The sequence below is a fragment of the Symphalangus syndactylus genome, chromosome 4 (genome assembly GCF_028878055.3).
Source record: "Symphalangus syndactylus isolate Jambi chromosome 4, NHGRI_mSymSyn1-v2.1_pri, whole genome shotgun sequence".
In the NCBI taxonomy this organism is placed as follows: Eukaryota; Metazoa; Chordata; class Mammalia; order Primates; family Hylobatidae; genus Symphalangus; species Symphalangus syndactylus.
In genome coordinates this window covers 67,313,267-67,332,849 of record NC_072426.2, presented here as the reverse complement: position 1 = coordinate 67,332,849, position 19,583 = coordinate 67,313,267, and the positions used below count along the sequence as shown (strand labels likewise).

At 41.6% G+C, this 19,583-nt stretch overlaps 1 protein-coding gene across 1 annotated transcript in view; it reads right to left on the bottom strand.

Annotated features, from left to right (window-relative positions):
• Window positions 1-1,674: 1,674 nt before the first annotated feature.
• The window catches only part of MYO3A (myosin IIIA), a 282,829-nt gene continuing 264,920 nt past the window's right edge, over window positions 1,675-19,583 (bottom strand). Inside the window, exons 33-35 of the mRNA XM_055274926.2 lie at window positions 13,193-13,233; window positions 11,098-11,241; window positions 1,675-2,400 (exon numbers count right to left, since the gene is read on the bottom strand). Coding sequence (XP_055130901.1) covers window positions 2,265-2,400; window positions 11,098-11,241; window positions 13,193-13,233 — 321 coding nt within the window. The 3' untranslated portion in view covers window positions 1,675-2,264. The remainder of the gene's footprint in view (window positions 2,401-11,097; window positions 11,242-13,192; window positions 13,234-19,583) is intronic.

The following is a 19,583-nucleotide window of genomic DNA, read 5'->3' as shown; positions in this document are numbered from 1 at the left end:
CCTCTCCGGGGCTTGGGATTGGAGATAACAAAAGAGCTCTGGGAGGTAATAATTACAGTCATTAGTTCACAAAGGAGGCAGCCAGTGAATGGGAAGGGAAGGTGGCCGCTTTGGAAAGCCCTTTCTCAGATGAGGGGAGACAGACCCAATCCTCCGACTTGTAGGGACAGTTTCCTTCGGTGTCTGGTTTACCAACATATGGGTCTCAGGCTCACCCAAAGAAGAGTGTCTGGCACACATTTTCCTGTGTCCTTCCCGTGCTTAAACGTCAAAGGGCAGAGAAAGAAGGGAAGATGGAAAGAAAAAGAGGAAACAACCACGGAAGAACACAAAAATATTGCAACCAAGCATTCACCAAGCCTTTGCCATTCTCCTTTCTATTCTCACTTAAAACATTGGTGCAGGGAAAATTTAGGGAGGGAGTCTGTTGCCTCCCTCCATAAATTGTCCCTACACCAACAGAAGTAATTGAAGGGGCTGAGTGCCAGGGCTCTTGTCTTCAGGGGCCACCCAAGAAGGAAGAGAAGGAAACCTAGATTGAAGGGTGGCCAGGCAGAAAAGCTGAGCTTAGCTTACTGCTCCTTATCCCTGATCCCTGCTCCACCTTCCCCACAAACCCAGGCCTTCTGGAGGCAAGTGGACAGGCAGCTAGAGGTGGAAGGGGACCAGGCCACTTTGGGCTTTAGACACCCCTGCCCCTCCCAGCCCCTCTCTCTGGTGACCTGCTGTGCTGGTTTCCTGGGTACTGGGCCATACTTGGCTGCTCAGTGCATTCGCACAGCTGAGGGTCATGCCTTACTTTGTCGCAACCCCAGCGAGGCTGTGACGCTAACCCAGGGAAAAAGAAGGCCTGGAGGGCACTTGGACTCTGCCCTGCTATAGCTGCAGGTTTCCCCTTGGCCGCATTGCATCTGTAAAATGAAGAGATTACACGACTTGGCTCTGGGGACCTTTTGGTGCCAACTGTTTGAGTTGGCGAGATTACCATGCCCTGTGGACCAGCGGCGCAACAAACGTTCTGAGCCCCCTGCACGTGCCCTCACTTACTCCTGGAATATTTCCCCAGAGTCTTTTGACTCCGGCTTGTGGGTGCAGGAGCCAAGGGCACTCACACAAGGGGTGAGCCCCATCGTGGTCAGAACCCTTCTTCCGATTCCATGCAACGACCTCATCACCTGTCCTCACCCTCTCCGGGTTGCTTAGATGGGAATGTCAGTTTCATAAAACAGCTTAAACCGGGTTTTAGAATAAGGTGCAGTCAACCCAGGAATGCAAACTTCTGTCCACCCACTAGCCTCCCCCATTTTCAATACACACAAAGTCGGAGTAGCAAAGATGGCCCCAAATCTGCAGACCGGGAGAACCTGAAATCTGACAGTTCCACCCAGTGGGGGCACTAGCATCTTTATAGATGGGGCCAAAGACAGTCACACAGATTGGGAAGGCATCGTGCAGGCAAGCACGTGTGGTGTGTTGGGGATTTAGACATTGGAGGCCCCTGCGTTTGTGTGGCAAGGGGTTTTAGCTTAGATTGTGTTTGTCTCAAGTGGCTGGGTGGTGCTCGGAGTTCCCTGATGAAGGCACCTCAACGCCCCGCCTTGGGCACCGTCACCAGCACAGCCTTATAGCAGAAGCCCCAGAGGGGAAAATGAGGGATCAGTCACGCAAACCACGGGTTTTCCAAGGCACTTCCTTTATTTAGTAACCTTAATAACCAAAGGAAGAGAAAGAGCAAGTCTGAGATGAAGTACATCTTCGAAATTCTCCCCACCCCTCCCGGGCTTTTTTCTCTAAGATTCAACCGCTAGCAAGTGTTCTGTTGGCCAAGAAAAGCCGTTTCCAATTAAAAAAAAATCTGTGAATTCAGTCACCCCAAATGAGAGAGGGGTTGGCGAGATCCCAGGCGCAGTGGAGTCCACAGGAATCACACACACAAAAACAACCACAACAACAAAAACACACACACAGATAGATTAGGGGAAGAAGGACAGGGTTGCCCCAACTGGAGGGCTGGTGAGAAAGGAGGGTGCGGGAGTTCGGAGAGAAGGCGTCGGGGGAGGTTTCCCGAGGGCTCCCAGGTCTCTTCTTTCGGAGCACTGAAGGCCGGCCTGGGCACTTGAGGGCCGAACGCAGCAGGCAGCCTCTGCGGAGATCAGGGCCGCAGCTTCAATGCCTGCTGGTGCCAGCCCCAGAGTGCCTGCTTGGCCCCTGCTGCCCCGCAGGCTCGAACGCCTTCCGACGGCAGTGTCTGCCTCGTTGAGCGGTTAGGACTGCTGGACAAGGCGCCGGCGCTGGGAGGTTTTGCGCAGAAGCCTCCTGAAGTCGTAGGGGTTGGCTGCTGGCCCTCTCTCCTCCTCCTTCTCCTCCTCCTCCTTCTCGGGGCTCTCAGCCTCTCGGCACCTGCAAGCGAAACCCAGGGCCCAAGTGTCAACCGCACCACAGTGAGCAGCACGTCCCCACCTACCCCGAGTTAGGCGGGTCCGCTTCCTCTCACGTTCTGCCAACCGCGGACATTTAGGAAAGGCACAATCGAAATGACTGGATAATGGCCAAACGTATCTGCGATAATTCTCAGCAAGTTTTCAAAACTCCTCTAAGCTGAGGAGCAGAGGGGCTGGTGGAGCCTGGTGATGGTGTTTAGATACGTGCTAAGTACAGCTTCAGAAGGTGCAGTTTGGAAAGATGAGTTTGGATTGCAATAATTCAATAAACAAATATTTATTTTAATACCTTAATTTTAACACACTTTGGTCAAACAGAAAAAACTCACATTGCCCAAATAGACACTCGATATTTTTCATTTTAAAACTGCTCAGATGTTTCTTTAAAAAATGCTCGCTCAAAATCTGACCAACTGCTCCGTAAGTGACAACAAGAGCTATGGGCCTTGTTGGCTTTTTCAGTGTTTCAATGTTTTCAATGAGGCTGCTGGGCTAAGTTTCTGAATCCATTGCTGGGAACCCCTGCCAATGTTTACCTTTAGATTCTGCAGCTTGTCTGGGAAGTGGGGTATTCCCTAAAAATGCAGCTACATAGATCCATTCACTCCCCATTCATTCATTCATTCATTCACTGAGCACCTGCTAAGTACCAGCCACCAGTGTAGGTGACAGGTGAGCAGGAGTCCTTGCTGTCATGGAGTTTATAGTCTAGTGCAGGAGACCCACAGACAACTTGAAAACACCAGGGGGTGAGAGGGTGCTACACAGAAAAGTAAAGCTGGGTAATGGGGAAAGAGTGGGGTGTGTGTGTGTGTGTGTGCATGTGTGTACAGGCAATTTCATACAGGGTGGTCGGAAAGGCTTCTCTGATAAGGTGATATATGAGGAGAGACCTGAAGGAAGAGAGTGAGCCATGCAGATTTCGTGGGGAAGGGCAGTAATTGCAGGATGATAGATCAAGCAATGTAAAGGCCGCAAGACCAGAGTGTACACATCGTGTTCAAGGAACAGCAAGGAGACCACTGTGGCTTGAAAAGAGTAAGCAAGAGGGGGAAATAGCAAGAGATGAGAGGAGGAATGAGGATAGAGTGTTCAGATAATTTAGTGTTCAGATAATTTGATACTACGTCAAGGACTTGACTTCTACTTACAATGAGAGAAATATTGAAGGGTTCTGTGCAGAGGAATCACTCATAACAGGATCTGTCTGCCAGGATGAAAGTAGGAAGGCCTGTTAGGAGATTCTGTAGTAATCCAAGCAAGTCTGATAGTGGCTTACACTAGGCTTGTGGAGGAGGGGGTGAGAACTGGCCAGATTCTGGTCATACTTGGAAGTAGAACTGAAAGGGTTGGCTCACTGATGGATTAAATGTGGGGTGTGAAAGAGAAGAACCAAGAATGTCCCCAAGGCTTTTGGCTTAAACAACTGGAAGGATGGAACTGTCATTTAATGAGATGGAGAAGGCTGCAGAGAAGCATAATTTTTGCAGTGGGATAAACATTTTAGTTTTGGTTATACTAAGTTTGAGATATTTATTAGATATTCAAGAGGATAGCAAATACATAAGTCATGGCAAGGCTAGATACTTCAGGTCACGAATTTTAAGTACAAAGACAATTCCTTTCCTTCCTTCCTTCCTTCCTTCCTTCCTTCCTTCCTTCCTTCCTTCCTTCCTTCCTTCCTTCCCTCCCTTCTCTCTCTCTCTTTTTCTTTGTCTCTTTCCTTCTCACTCTGTCACCCAGGCTAAAGTGCAGTGGTACAATAACAGCCTCACTGCAGCCTCAACCTCCAAAGCTCAACTGATCCTCCAGCCTCAGCTTTCTGAGTAGCTGGGACTACAGGCATGAGCCACTATGCCTGGCTACTTTTTTTATTTTTATGTTTTTGTAGAGACAGGATCCCATTAATGTTACCCAGGCTGGTCTTGAACTCCTGGGCTCAAGTGATCCTCCTGCCTTAGCCTTCCAAAGTGCTGGGATTACAGGCATGACCCATAGTGCCGGGCCAGGAATTTTAAGTACTCAGAAAATATTTAAGGTCATGAGAGTGCATGTTGATAAAGCAAAGGACTGGGACACTCCATTATTGAGAGATCAGTGAAATGAGAAAAGTCAGCAGGGAGAATGAGAAAGAGCAGCCAGTAAAGCAAGAGGCAAACCAAGAGAAGTGCTGTCCTGAAGGCCAATGAATGAAGTACTTAAAAGAAAAAATGAGTAACATAGGTGTTAAATCACAGAGCATGGCAGAACGGAGGTTGCTGTTGACCTTGGCAGAGGCAATTTCAGTGTCGTGCTGGGAGAGGAAACCTGAGTGAAGCAGGTCAAGAGAATAGGAAGAAAGAATATGCAGGAGGTAGTATCATTACTCTTTCATGTATTATTCATTTACTATACTGAAGAGCAGAAAAAGTGGGTGGTTGTAGAGGGGTGATTGGGTCAAGGGTACTTTTTATGATGGATCTGAATGCATCATGTTCATTAATTGCCAGAAATGATTTGGGAAATAGAACAAACATTCAAGGTGCAGAAGAGACAGGGGACAATTGCAGGACAATGCTCTTGTGTCAACGATAGCACTTGGATTTAGTGCACAAAGGGAAGGTTTCACTTTAGCTAGGAGGGTGGAAAGGTCATCCATAGAATCCTGAGGGAAGTAGATGGGTAAGTGGTAGACCACTGATAGATTCAGCATGTGTCTGTTATCTGCTACTGTTATAAAAGAAGGTTGTCAGCTGAGAGCCAGGAAGTTTGGAGGGTTTGAGGAGAGAGGAGGAAGTTTGAAAGAGTGGACCGGGAAAGTGGCATAAGGAATTTTTAGGGAAATGTAATATTGCAAAGTAACTAAGGGCCTGCCTAAGGTGTGGCCATAATTTTAAGTGGGATTAAATTGTTCTGATTTTACTCAGCATTGGAGTTTGCAAGTTGAATATAATTGAAGGAGAGAGGGCAAGGCCATTGGAAGTATATGCAAATGAATGAAAATAATGATGAAAGGAGAGGTCTAGAATGTAGCCTGCAGATGGAATATGCCTTTATTCTGGTCCGTTCTGAACAGGGAATTAAAAGGAAAAGAAAAACAAAAAACCTTTGGCAAGGTCTTTCAGGGCATCCTGAGCCCAGTGGATACTTGATAGGGAAGGTCAAGTAGCATCATGATGGGTACTGAAGGAGCAGATCATCCTTTTCTGAGTTACTGACTTGAATTTTCATACTTATTCAGCTTATTTCTGTTTTAAGAATATTAAGTATCGACTATCTGCCAGGTATATCACACACATTATTTCTAATTCTAAGGACAACACTGCAAGGCCTTAGATTCTTGTTATTCTCAATTTGCAGATGAGAAAACAGACTGATCCTAGTTGCCATGGCTAGTAAGAAGTGGAGTGCAGATTCAAATCCAGTAGGCTCAAATCTTATGCTTTCCTCCTTGTATCCTTTTGCCTCTTTTTTTTGTTGATGCTTCTTTCCCAATTCTCCTGTCTCTTAACTGAGGCACTTGTGTTCCATCTTATTTTCCCCTTTTTATCCTCCATTGATCATCTTGCCATAATTAAAACCAGCTTATGCCCTAACCACCCCACATCTCTCACCACTGCCCAACAGAGACCCCACTAGGTCCCATCTTCAGAGGAGACAAGCAGATGTCAGCCTCTTGTTGTCCTCTTTTCCTCTAGTGCCATTCTCTAATCACTGATTGCCTGCCACCAGCTTTTATTCATTTAAAGTCCATGAGAACAATGAACTATCAAAAAAAAAATCAAGAAAACAATCTCACTTACAGCAGCTACAAAAAATACTTAGGAATAAATTTAACCAGGGAGGTAAAAGATCAATACACTGAAAAGTATAAAACATTGATGAATGAAATTGCAGATGACACAAATAAATGGAAAGATATTCCGTGTTCATGGATCAGAATAATTAATATTGGAAAAACACTCACACTACCCAAAGCAATCTACAGATTCAATGGAATCTCTATCAAAATTCCAATGACATCTTCACAAATATAGGAAAAACAATCCTAAAATTTGTATAGAACCACAGAAGACCCCAAATAGTCAAAGCTATCTTGAGCAAAAAGAAGAAAGCTGGGAGACATCACACTACCTGATTTCAAACTATATTACAAAGCTATAGTAAGTCAAACAGCATGGTACTGGCATAAGAACAGATGCAGAGACCAACAGAATAGAGAGCCCAGAAATAAATCCAACATTTGCAGTCATTTGATTTTCAACAAAGATGTCAAAAACACGCAATGGGGAAAGGACAGTCTCTTCAATAAATGGTGTTGGAAAAACCACATGTCCACATGCAGAAGAATGAAATTAGATTGTTATCTCACTTACAAAAAGCAATCTCACATACAAAAATCAATTCCAAATGGATTAAAGACTTAAACATTAGACATGAAACTGCAAAACTACCGGAAAATATAGGGGCTAGCTCATGTGATGCTGCCTAAAAAGAGAAAAGAAAAGAAAGAAATTATAAGGGAAAAGCTCCATGACATTGGTCTGGGCAATGATTGTGATCTCAAAAGCACTGGCAACAAAAGCAAAAAATAGACAAATGGGATTACATCAAACTAAAAAGCTTCTGCACAGCAGAGGAAACATTCAACAGAATGAAGAAACAATCATTTAAATGGGAGAAAATATTTGCAAACTATTCACCTAATAAGTGGTTAATATCCAAAATATATAAGGAACTGATACAACTTAGAAAAAAAAACCCAAACAGAAAACAACCCTCAAATAACCCAATTAAATAATGGGCAAAAGACCCAAATAAACATTTCTCAGAAGACTGAGAAATGGTCAACATGTGTATGAAAAAATGTTCAATATCACTAATCATTGGGGAAATGCAAATTACAAACACAATGAGATATCATCTCACACCTGTTAGGATGGCTACTATAAAAAAGATGAAAGGTTACAAATGTTCGCAAAGGTGGGGAGAAAAGGGAAACTCTTGCACATCATTGGTGGGAATGTCAATTAGTACAGCCATTATGGAAAACACTATGGCAGTTCCTCAAAAAATTAAAAACAGGCTGGGCATGGTGGCTCATGCCTGTAATCCCAGCACTTTGGGAGGCCGAGGTGGGTGGATCACCCGAGGTTAGGAGTTTGAGACCAGCCTGGCCAACATGGTGAAACCCCATCTCTACTAAAATTACAAAAATTAGATGTGTGTGGTGGCAGGCACCTGTAATCCCAGGTATTTGGGAGGCTGAGGCAGGAAAATCACTTGAGCCTGGGAGGCGGAGGTTGCAGTGAGCCGAGATTGTGCCATTGAACTCCAGCCTGGTTGAGAGAGCAAGACTGTGTCTCAAAAATAAATAAATACATAAATAAATAAATAATAAAATAAAATAAATATGATCCTACTTCTGGGCATATATCCAAAGGTAATGAAATCAGTATGTAAAAAAGATATCTAGGCTGGGTGCTATGGCTCACGCCTGCAATCTTAGCACTGTGGGAGGCCGAGGCGGGTGGATCACTTGAGATCAGAAGTTCAAGACCAGCCTGGCCAACATGGTGAAACCCCGTCTCTACCAAAAATATAAAAATTAGCCGGACATAGTGGCACGCCCCTGTAATCCCAGCTACTCTGGAGGCTGAGGCAGGAGAATCGCTTGAACTTGGGAGGCAGAGGTTGCAGTGAGCCAAGATCGCGCCACTGCACTCCAGCTTGGATGACAGAGCGAGACTCACTCAAAAAAAAAAAAAAAATCTGCGCTCAGATGTTCATTGCAGCATTATTCACAAGAGCCAAGATATGGAATCAACTTAAGAGTCCATCAATGGATGAATGGATAATGAACATGTGGTATATGTACACAATGGAATACCCTTCCACCTTAAAAAACAAAGAAATCTGGCTGGGCGTGGTTCTGGGAGGCCGAGGAGGGCGGATCACGAGGTCAGGAGATTGAGACCATCCTGGCTAACATGGTGACACCCTGTCTCTACTAAAAATACAAAAACAAAAATTAGCCGGGCGTGGTGGTGGGCGCCTGTAGTCCCAGCTACTAGGGAGGCTGAGGCAGGAGAGTGGCTGGAACCCGGGAGGTGGAGCTTGCAGTGAGCCGAGATCACGCCACTGCACTCCAGCCTGGGCAACAGAGCGAGACTCCGTCTCAAAAAAAAAAAAAAAAAAAGAAATCCTGCCATTTGTAACAACACGAATGAACCTGGAGGACAGAATGCTAAGTGAAAGAAGTCTAGTGCAGAAAGACAAATATAGTGTGATCTCACTTATACGTGAAAGCCAAAAAAAAAAGACAAAGCACACAGAGCCGTGAGTAGAAGAGTAGTTACCAGGGAATGGTCGCGGGACTGGGGAGAGATCCGTCAAAGGATACAAAATGTCAGTTAGACAGGGGGAATAAATTCAAGAGATCTATTGTACAACATGGTGACTATAGTTAATAAAAATGTATTGTGTACTTGAAAACTGCTGAGGGTAGATTTTAAGTGTTTTCACCATAAAAAGATAGCTAAGTGAGGTAATTTATATGTTAATTAGCATGATCAAGCCATTCCACAATGTACACACTTATCTTAAAACATCATGCTCTATACCATAAGTTTATACACGTTTTATTTGTCAATTAAAAAAATCACAAGGCACTCGGTTCACCATTGTTGTTGTCTCTTACTCCCAGACTTACACCCTCTTGGGCAATGCCAATACTTGGTGCGTGTATATACACAAAAAGATATTCTTTGTGCACTAAAATCTTCTGACATGTAGCTTAGTCTCAAATTTCTCCAATTGTTTCAATAGCACTATTTTGCTGTTTGGTTTTTGTTTTCTATTTTAAATTCAGGATACTGTCAAGGCTGTTTTGTCTCTGTCATCTTCCTTAGTTTAGGGAAAAAATCTTATCTGAGTTACCTTGTTCAGCTTTGTTATATCAGTATACTTTTCCTCTAGAATCAAGCACTTGGATGTAAGGATCACATCTTATGCACTATTCTATCCACCCCTTCTTCAAATGCCCAGCATGATCTTTTGCATAGGATAGAAATACTGAGTAATGGTTAAGGCCATCAACTCTAAACTTAGAAATTCTGGCTCCATGAACTTATCATCTAGGTGACTCTTTGCAGTCACTAAACTTTGTAGACTTAGCCTCCTCATCTATAAAATGGGGCAATAATCATAACTGCCTCATGCGGTTGCTGTGAGGATTAAATGAGACGATAGCATAGTGCCTAGCACAATGTAGGCAGTCAACAATGCTAGCTGCTAGCATTTATTCCAGTGGATACTAAATACACATCCATAGACATCACTTAATCTATATCAGGAGTATTTCAGGGATAGAACGCTTTCATAGCAGACGTGTATCTGCCGGTGGGGGGAAGGGGAAGGATACATTGGAGAAGGGGCAGGGTGAGATTTTAAAATGAGAAGCAGGTAAGTCAGTGAAAAGCAAATGGGCAGGGAGTGAACATCTGGGATTTTAGTTCACTAACTGAATGTGTGACCTTGGGCCAATCACTTAATCTTTCTGGCATTTGGTGTTCTTCTGTACAGAGCTCTGTGATTAGACTAGAACATCTCTAAGCTCCAACATATTACAGTTCTGGATCCCAAGATGGAAGAGCACATCTTCTTTTGGAGGCAAAGGGCAAATATCATAGTTCAGATGGATTCTGAAAAAGCAAATAAAGATGACAATAGCCACCACTGATGGAACACGTTTCCTATGCCTCTCCTAAGTACCCTATTGCTACATTTAGTCTCTACAACAACATGGTGAGGCAGTTATTAGTAAATTCTTTTGCAGATATGGAAATGAAGCTTAAAGAGTTCAACTATCATGAGCAAGGTCACTCAACAACTAAGCAGCAGGATCAGGATCCAAACCTAAGTCCATGTGACTCTAAAACTTCTTTTCTTAACCACCATGTCATGCTGTAAAATGGGTGAGGGTTCTGAGGACCCTAGACTTACAGGATATTCATTTAGAATTTTGGATGAACAGCTTTTTGTTTTCCTTCATTACTCCCATTTTTCATATGCCATGTTTGTTTTATTATGTACCCTGATCTCAAAAAGCCACAAATATTTTGGGAGGAAAGAGAAAAAAATTCCCAAAGTATGAAATAAGCTACAAAATAATTTACTTAATGTCAGAAAGTTGGTGGCAAGGTGAGAATAAAAGTCCAAAATATGCATTTTTCCATGAGTCTTTCTCTCAAATGTTTTTGGGTCTGATGTCATTGATTCTGAGAAATTAATAAGCATAATTAAGAAACCAATGAGTAATTAAAATTACATTGAGCTTGAATATAGATTTTGGATATGATATATTGCTTACAATTAGATGACCATATAATAATTTATCATCCAAACTGAAGTACTTTTATTAAATAACAGGAGGTTTTGTTAATAATTACACCAAGAAAACAGGTATAAACTCAGTTTTTGCTAGGAAAACTGAGGTGTCTGATTACTCTACTACAACACTGTACATGACGTTACTTTTAAACACTATATCACTCAAAAGATGCAATATTCAATAAGAGTGCTTTGTCATTCATCTATATATAAAGTGAAATATCTTAAGAAATGAAATTATGAGTATAAAACTGCTAATGCTGTACTTTAAAGTTTAGCTTTTTACCTTTCATTAGCCTTAATACATTGATTCTGGAGTTCTTGCTGTGGTCTTCGTTCTCTTAAACTAGGGCTATGTTCCTTTGGTCCAGAACGACTGGGCAAAAATTCCTTATAATAGAAATCTTCCAAATCTAATAATTTTCCCTGACTGTAAATGAACACACAAACACACCATTGCATCAATCTAATTTTCTACTCAAACTTATATGATACTTTTTTTTCTTTAAAAGTGTTTACTATAATTTAGAGTAACATACACATGTCAATAGAAATGGAAGGTCTTGAAATGTGGGAAAAACAGTATATCCCATAAGTAAGAAAGAAAAACCTTCATATCTTACCTTGAATAGAACATTAGCTGTGGGAGCACATTTTCCTGGTTCTATTGCACTGAACTTGGCACCAAACTAGTGGTTACTAGAATAGCCAGTGATTGCAGTGTTTCAGTTTGGCCAGTCCAGATCAGCAGTCACTACTGACCTTTAGGCCATTATCAGAAAAGCTCTCCTTTGTGTACTAATACTCAGCATTTTAAAATTTTATCAGTCCTCAGTACATTGATACACATATGATCTTAACTTACCTCCTTCATGAATAACATTCTGGCCTCCCTTTACTCTTTGTTCTTTAGTGGATTAATTTCTGTGCTAGATTTTAACACCCACACATGACATACACACAAGGGTGCCCATGTTAATTCTTGGTTCTACTCAGGGCACAGTCTGGTTCCTATGGTGCTCAGTATCTGTAGTCTGATGGGACTTCCTAAGAGATAAACAGGTAGGTCTGGAAAACCTCCAGGTGTTACAGTGCTCCCAAGAAAACACACTTTGCAAATTACAGATACTAATCTAAAAAGGACTTTCAGGATGTCACTGATTCAGAAATGAAGAACGATGTTCACTCATGCTTAACAGAAACGCTCTTGTTTGTTCTTAGCACTCTGTCTGGAAATTGGTTGACGTGAACATTTATTAGAACAGTGATATAATATTAAAAGAGTAAAATATCAGTGGGAAATATAAGAAAAGGAGAAGAATGTGAATTTAAGTGTGCTATACTTGCAGGTAACATAAACTTTATCTTCTTTTTTTTTTTGAGACGGAGTCTCACTCAGTCTCCCAGGCTGGAGTGCAGTGGTGCGATCTCGGCTCACTGCAAGCTCCGCCTCCCGGGTTCACACCATTCTCCTGCCTCAGCCTCTCCGAGTAGCTGGGACTACAGGCGCCCGCCACCACGCCCGGCTAATTTTTTGTATTTTTAGTAGAGATGGGGTTTCACCGTGGTGGTCTTGATCTCCTGACCTCGTTATCCGCCCGCCTCGGCCTCCCAAAGTGCTGGGATTACAAGCGTGAGCCACCGCGCCCGGCCAAACTTTATCTTCTTAACAAATCCATAAAAATTACAAGCAGCAAGATTTAGCATGTGTAGAAGGAGAAAAAGCAAAAAGGAGTTGGAGAAAGAAAATTCATGAATACAGGCATGTTCAAATTGCCCAAGCAAAACCATTCCATGGAACAAGAAAAGCAAATTATCTATTGGGAGGGTACGATTCATTTAAAACATATTTAAATTCTTAGTGCTATGCTGGCTCCATAGATTTCCAGTAGGCAGGATCTTATAAATTATACATAAATCACATATTTGTAACATAAAAGTATTGAGTGCACATTACTTTCCAAATCTATCCATATAAAACAGGTGACTTCTTTTTTTTTTTTGAGACGGAGTCTCGCTCAGTCGACTGCCCAGGCTGGAGTGCAGTGGCGCGATCTGGGCTCACTGCAAGCTCCGCCTCCTGGGTTCACACCATTCTCCTGCCTCAGCCTCCTGAGTAGCTGGGACTACAGGCGCCCGCCACTACACCCGGCTAATTTTCTTTTTGTATTTTTAGTAGAAACGGGGTTTCACCGTGTTAGCCAGGATAGTCTCTATCTCCTGACCTCGTGATCCGCCAGTCTTGGCCTCCCAAAGTGCCGGGATTACAGGCGTGAGCCACTGCGCCTGGCCTAAAATAGGTGATTTTAAATCATAATTTGAACACATGGATTTTTATTTTTGTTTGAATAAGATGACTGATTGAAATCAGGAATAATTACCTGTCTTTCCTCGGTCTTCGTTTTTCTTCTTGGATTGACTTCTAAAGGAAAGAAGAATTCAAAAGATCTATATAATATTATGATCATAATATAATTGATATATTACTATAATCTTAATATGTAAATACATTTACTCTTAAAAGACTAAGTTAGAAATAAGCAAGTGGATACAATATTTTAAAAACTTAAAGAAATATAATTTACTCAAGTTTTATTAATTATAAATTTCTGGTTATTTTTGCCACACCTAAACTGAAATGAATCTTTGCATTCCATATGAAAAATGTATTTCCCACACAGTGACCAATATAGACAAGGCTACATAAGATCTATTTACTACAAATGGGAGCAAACTGTAAAATTTCTGGGAAGCCCATTTCTCTATACAAATGCAGTTGTGATGGAAGCAGGTTAATTAAGCTGCTTTGAATATCTTGCTTCTTTGTCTGCAGGTAAAATAGATGGGTGAATATGGAGGGCAGGTGCAAAAGTCCGCAAAAAGAATGGAATTGACTTCATAAACCTATAGGAACCCATTTATGACATAAACGTAGCAGCACAGATGAAACATGTTTTCATTTGCACAATGTTTTCATAGTTGAGAACTTTATGTATCAAGGTCAGAACAAATTAAGATATGCAAGTATGGAAATAATTAGATATATTTTAACTGATACTTCAATTTGAACACTAACAAAATGGTCCTTTGTATATAAGTTTCACCTTATATACAAACCAGTATTATCTTTTGCACTGTAGCATTAGTAATGCGTTTTCGTGTGTGTGCTACTTCAATATATTTCAGCTCATACATTTACATGTTGCCACAGCATATTTGTCTGTTAGGCTGAGAAAACAGACACCATACTCACCTTGAACAAACTGAAGATATTATAGTTGTGGAAACCCTATAGCAGGTATCAAGTTGGCTGGTACCATAAAAGTGTTGTATAACAAAAATGACAGTTAATAATGGTTTATAAATACTGAGGGTTTTCCCCAGTATTCTTAGAGACACAGTAAGTCATGTTTTTTTTCAGGATTTATCATTTGTTATGCTCTAAAATAGTGGATGAGTGAAACAGTTCATGGTTTCTTTTATTCTTATTGGTTGGCATTTTAACAGGTGGATGAGGTAGAAGTGAGTGCTTCCTTGCATCAAGTCTAGGAGGAGACCATTCAGGAAATAATGTAAGGGCAGGATATCAATTACATTCCTGTTCTCCCATTTCCTATCACTTCATATTCTTGATCCAATGCCCTAGGCTAAGAGGCGCTTACAAATAATTACATTGCCCACATAGGAACAGTGGCCATTAGCAGTTCAGTTAACGATCTCTGGGACTGGGGTGGTGTTTGTTGTGGTGGTTGTTTCTGTTTTAACATGACTTCAGTAGTAGTTTCCTACAGAGGTCCTGCCTCCCTCATCCATTACCTGAAAAAAAGTCCCTTTTGTTCTAGGTAACAATTGCCTGTAGTTCAAAGTTATGCTCAAGTGATGGCGCTATGTTGAGTGACAGAGATGCCCTATATATAACCACAAATCAAATAATGTTCTGCCCTTGAATTCTCAGGCTGGTGAAGATCCTATTTATACTAGATCAGCACTTCCCTCTGGGACATGGTGTATATAAGTTGGTTCTCAGTTACAGGAATTCCTAGAAGAGGACGTATTGTCCAGACATCTTTCACTCTTGCCTGTGTTAGAATATTCTTTTTTTCTTTTCTTTGTTTTTGAGACAGGGTCTCGCTCTGTGACTCAGGCTGGAGTGCAGCGGTGCAATCTCGGCTCACTGCAACTTCTGCCTCCTGGGCTCCAGTGATCCTCCTACCTTAGCCATCGTTGTAGCTGGGCCTATAGTCATGACCCATCACGGCCAGGTAATTTTTGTATTTTTTGTGGAGACGAGGTTTCGCTATGTTCCCCAGGCTGGTCTCGAACCCCTGAGCTCAAGCGATCCACCCACCTTGGCCTCTCCAAGTGCTGGGATTACGGGTGTGAGCCACCGTGCGTGGCCTTGTGTTAGAATATTCTCATGAAATGTAATTCAATAATCTTATTTTTCCAAAGATTATTTAAGATGGCTCATAATATAAGTTGTTATACAATCAAAGTAATAAAGTAAAAATTGTAAATGAGAAACAAAGGAGGCAAAGGAAGTAGGTGCATTAAGATGGAGGCTTACATTTGTCTCTTAGTTTCCTAACAGATGGGGCTAAAAGGGGAGCACGATGCATTAACCTCCACCCTTTGTCATGAAAAGGGAAGCATATCACTCCTCAAAGGTGAGGATTTTATAAGAAATTCATTTCATGGGATTTATAGTGGGGACTTTTTTGCTAAGATGTGCAATGTTTTCAACTATAGTTTCGAAATTACAAATTAAAAACTTGAAATTTGAAATGAAAATAAAGAAGCAAATGTCCCATGGCAGTTTCTTGTAGAACCAGAGTAGAGGGAAGAAAGAAAGAGGAGACAAACATGACTCACATAGATTTTCTGGCTTGGGTATTTCTTGAGGAGGCCTTTAAAGAATAGTGTCTTAGCTCTGAAGACTTTGAAGAACCCGTTCCTTAATCAGGCACACTGCACTCCCCCTCCAGCCCCACCCGACATAAAGAAATATGTTTTATGACAAAACGTTAAAATTCGTATCCATTACATCATGGTGAGCACAATCTTACTTTCCTTTTGGTAATACACTACCAATTTCTTTATTTAGATGGATGAAGAAGGAGCTAAAACGTTGAAGTTAGGAAGAAAAAGACTTTGGAGTGGCCAAACTAGCTACTGCTGTAGTTCAGGGAAAGTACTGGAAAGAATGATAGAATTGGAAGAGATCTCTGATAAGATTGTGTTCGATTACTCGTTTTTTTGAGGAAACTTGGCCCTGAGTCATTTTTGCTGATGCTGCACAGCTTTGAGCGTTAGCCCAGGCAGTACGACAGGCCGTGCCGTGCGCACTCCGCTAATGCTCTCCTCCACAGGCACGCTTCTGCGGCTTGGCTCACTCTTATTTAGGACACAGCAGCAGCATTTCCTGGACGTAGAGATAAAGAGCATCAAGTCATAGGAAAGAGGCAATACTGATGTTAAGGCCGCCAGAGTCACCATTGTAAGAAGTGATATCCAAGGAGAAAAAAAAAACAACACAAAAACAATAAAAATAGCAAAACAATTGAAAGCAGAGATGTTGGTGTTGGGCAAATGTAAAGGAAATTTTCTACAACTCAACAGCCCCTGAGAGTACTGTACTACAGCGGTCTATTATTTAACAGTTTTCTGGTTACAATGTTAGCAGCACAGTGTTCTGAGGACTATGGCTGTAACAGCGAGCATAGGCCCTGCCTCCACAGAGCTTCTAGTTTAGAGGGGGAAGTCACACAGGAGACAAGTAGACAAATAAATATTTATAAATGCACTGAAGAAGGCTGGGGTGTGGTGGCTCACACCCGTAATTCCAGCACTTTGGGAGGCCAAGGTGGGCAGATCACCTGAGGTCAGGAGTTCGAGACCAGCCTGGCCAACATAGTGAAATCCCGGCTTTACTAAAAATACAAAAAATTTAGCTGGGCATGGCAGCAGGTGCCTGTAATCCCAGCTATTTGGGAGGCTAAGGCAGGAGAATCGCTTGAACCTGGGAGGCAGAGGTTGCAGTGAGTTGAGATCAGGCCACTGCATTCCAGCCTGGGCAACAAAGTGAGACTCTGCCTCAAAAACAACAACAACAACAATAACAAACGCAAAATGCACTGCAGAAAAATGAAGCAGGCCAGGGACATACAGAGAGATTGGGTGCTGCCTTAGCCATGGCAGTCAGAGATCCTCTCTGGTAAGTATAGATCCAAATGAAACCAACCCAATAGCCCCATAGACTGCTCTTTTTGATAAACATAGAAACTAACCCTTCTGGTCTTAAAGTTTGAAACTTTTGTTTTATCTGAGTTCCTTCCTCAGGAAATAACCTTCAGGCCTCTCAAAAAAAGGACTGAAACTCACCACAACACTGCACTCATTCACCATGATTGCTTCCTTGCCCCTCCCCAGTTCTTGCTTTCTTAAACATTGTTACATTTCTTCCCTGCTATATAAATCCCGGCATTAGTCTGTAAGGGAGATGGATTTGAGACTGAGCTCGTGTCTCCTGGGCTGCAGCACCTGATTAAGGCCTTCCTCCTTGGCAATACTTGGTTCAGTGATTGTCTTTCTGTGTGGCGTGCAGCCAGACCTCAACCAAACCCCTGGTGTTTCAGTAACAAGAATCAAGTACAAAGATTTTGAATAGTGCTACAATAAAAGTTCACAATACTGTATTGTATATTTCAAAATAACTAAAACAGTGGAATTGGGATGTTCCTAACACAAAGAAATAAATGCTTGAGATGATGGATACTCCAGTTACCCTGATTTGATCATTGCACATTGTATGCTTGTATCGAAATATCACATGTATTCCATAAACATGTATAACTAGTATGTATCCATAAAACTGAAAAATAAAACATTAAAAAAAGTAAAGAGAATTTTCATTCACTGAAGTGACCCTGGGTCATCAAGAAAAGGTTTAAAATATGCAGTATATTTTAGAAAGACTTCAATGAAAAACATTTGAAATTACAGAAAGTGTTTGGTGGTTAAAGGGAGTGGGGCCTCATTACAGTCACACTTCTCACTATGTGTAATGCCTCAAATCCTGGGAAGGGCCACATAAATATGAACACATGGTATATTTTCACTTGTAATAATATACTCCTTTTCTGTGTGTTATTTTTCATTGAAGCCATAGATTTCAAACTCAGAGTTATAAAAAAGGATCCTATTCCCTAATGACTTAGGATGTATGGAAATATAGTCACTTAAAAATAATAGTGTGATGACAAAGTAAGCTTCTTGGGGATGGAACTCATTTGTGAGGCTCAGAATTTGCTCCACAGTTCTCACTGGTTGTTAGTAATAACATTTCACTTCGGTTCGGGTCTTTTACAATTTCTCATACTGAGAATAGTATCTGCTGTTGAAGCCATCACAATCACTTGTCATTTCAGTTGCACTTAATAAAGACCATTGAGTATCACTGACTACTTAAACTCAGGGTTAATAGGGAATGTTTGGTAATTTCTAATCTTGTTTCTGCTGTTCTATTTAACTGCATGAACAAATGTCAGAGTATTTGCTGCTTTTTAAATTGACAGCATAGAAAAAAATCAATTTCATTTCTTAATCAGCTTCCTATATAAAGTGACTGTCAAACGCAGGTATCTGGAATTTTAGATTTTTCTCAATTTATTCCTATTTGTTTTTCATTCTTTTATTTCATTGCTCTCATTTGTACAACACATATTTATTGCATGCCTGCTATGTGTCAGGTTGAATGCAATAGGCAAACTCCTTGACCTCGTGGAAGCCACACCAATCCCTCTTTAGCATGATAAAGTGTCATAAAAGGGAAGTATGGGCTTCTTCGGGAGGATATAGGAAGAGCTCTCTTGGGATTTGGGAGTGACAAGAAGGTTTCCTGAAGAAAAAGACATCTAAGCTGGGGGTGTTTTGATCATGAAAGACAAGAAGAGGAAGAAGATGTGTGTTTTAGGCTGAGAAAAGGGCATGTCCAAGGACAAATGTTCATGGACAATTTGAAGGAGGAGAATGCAGGTTACTGGGAAGGAAGGGCTGGAGCGGAGTTTGGAGGGGTGAATGAATGAATATCAAGCACAGAGGATGGAAAGGTGAGCAGGGCCCAGATTTTGACAGGCCTTCATATCTTAGGACAGTGGGAAGTAACAGAAAAGTTCCATCAATGGGAGGATAGTATAATTGGATATTAATTTTAGAAATACAACTCAGGCTACAGTGTGGAAAATATGTTAATTAGAAGGGGAAAAACAAGACCAAGGGACCAGTAAGAGGAGTTACTCAGAACTACTGACAAGACATGCTGGCCTGGAAGAGGGTATTAGCACAGAGCATAGAGAGAAACAGAAACTCAAGAGATATTTGGATTTAGATTTTTGAATATGGAAGATGAGAACGAGGGAGAAGTCAAGGTAATAGTCAGATTACTGGCTTCTAAAATTTGTTGACTATTCACAAAAGACCACATATTTTGTGATTCTATTTATAGGAAATGTCCAGAATAGGCAAATCTACAGAAACAGAAAACTAGATTGGTGATCGCCCAGGGCTTGGGGCAGGCGGTCGGGAGTGGGAAGTGACTTCTAATGGGTTTCTTTTTAAGGTGATGAAAATGTGGTAAAATTGATTGTGATTATTGTACTAAAAACCATTTAATGTATATTAAGGTGGGTGAATTGTATGGCATGTGATTTATATCTCAACAAAGCTGTGAGTGTGTGCGCCCATGTATGGATGTGTATGTGTGTGTATATATCT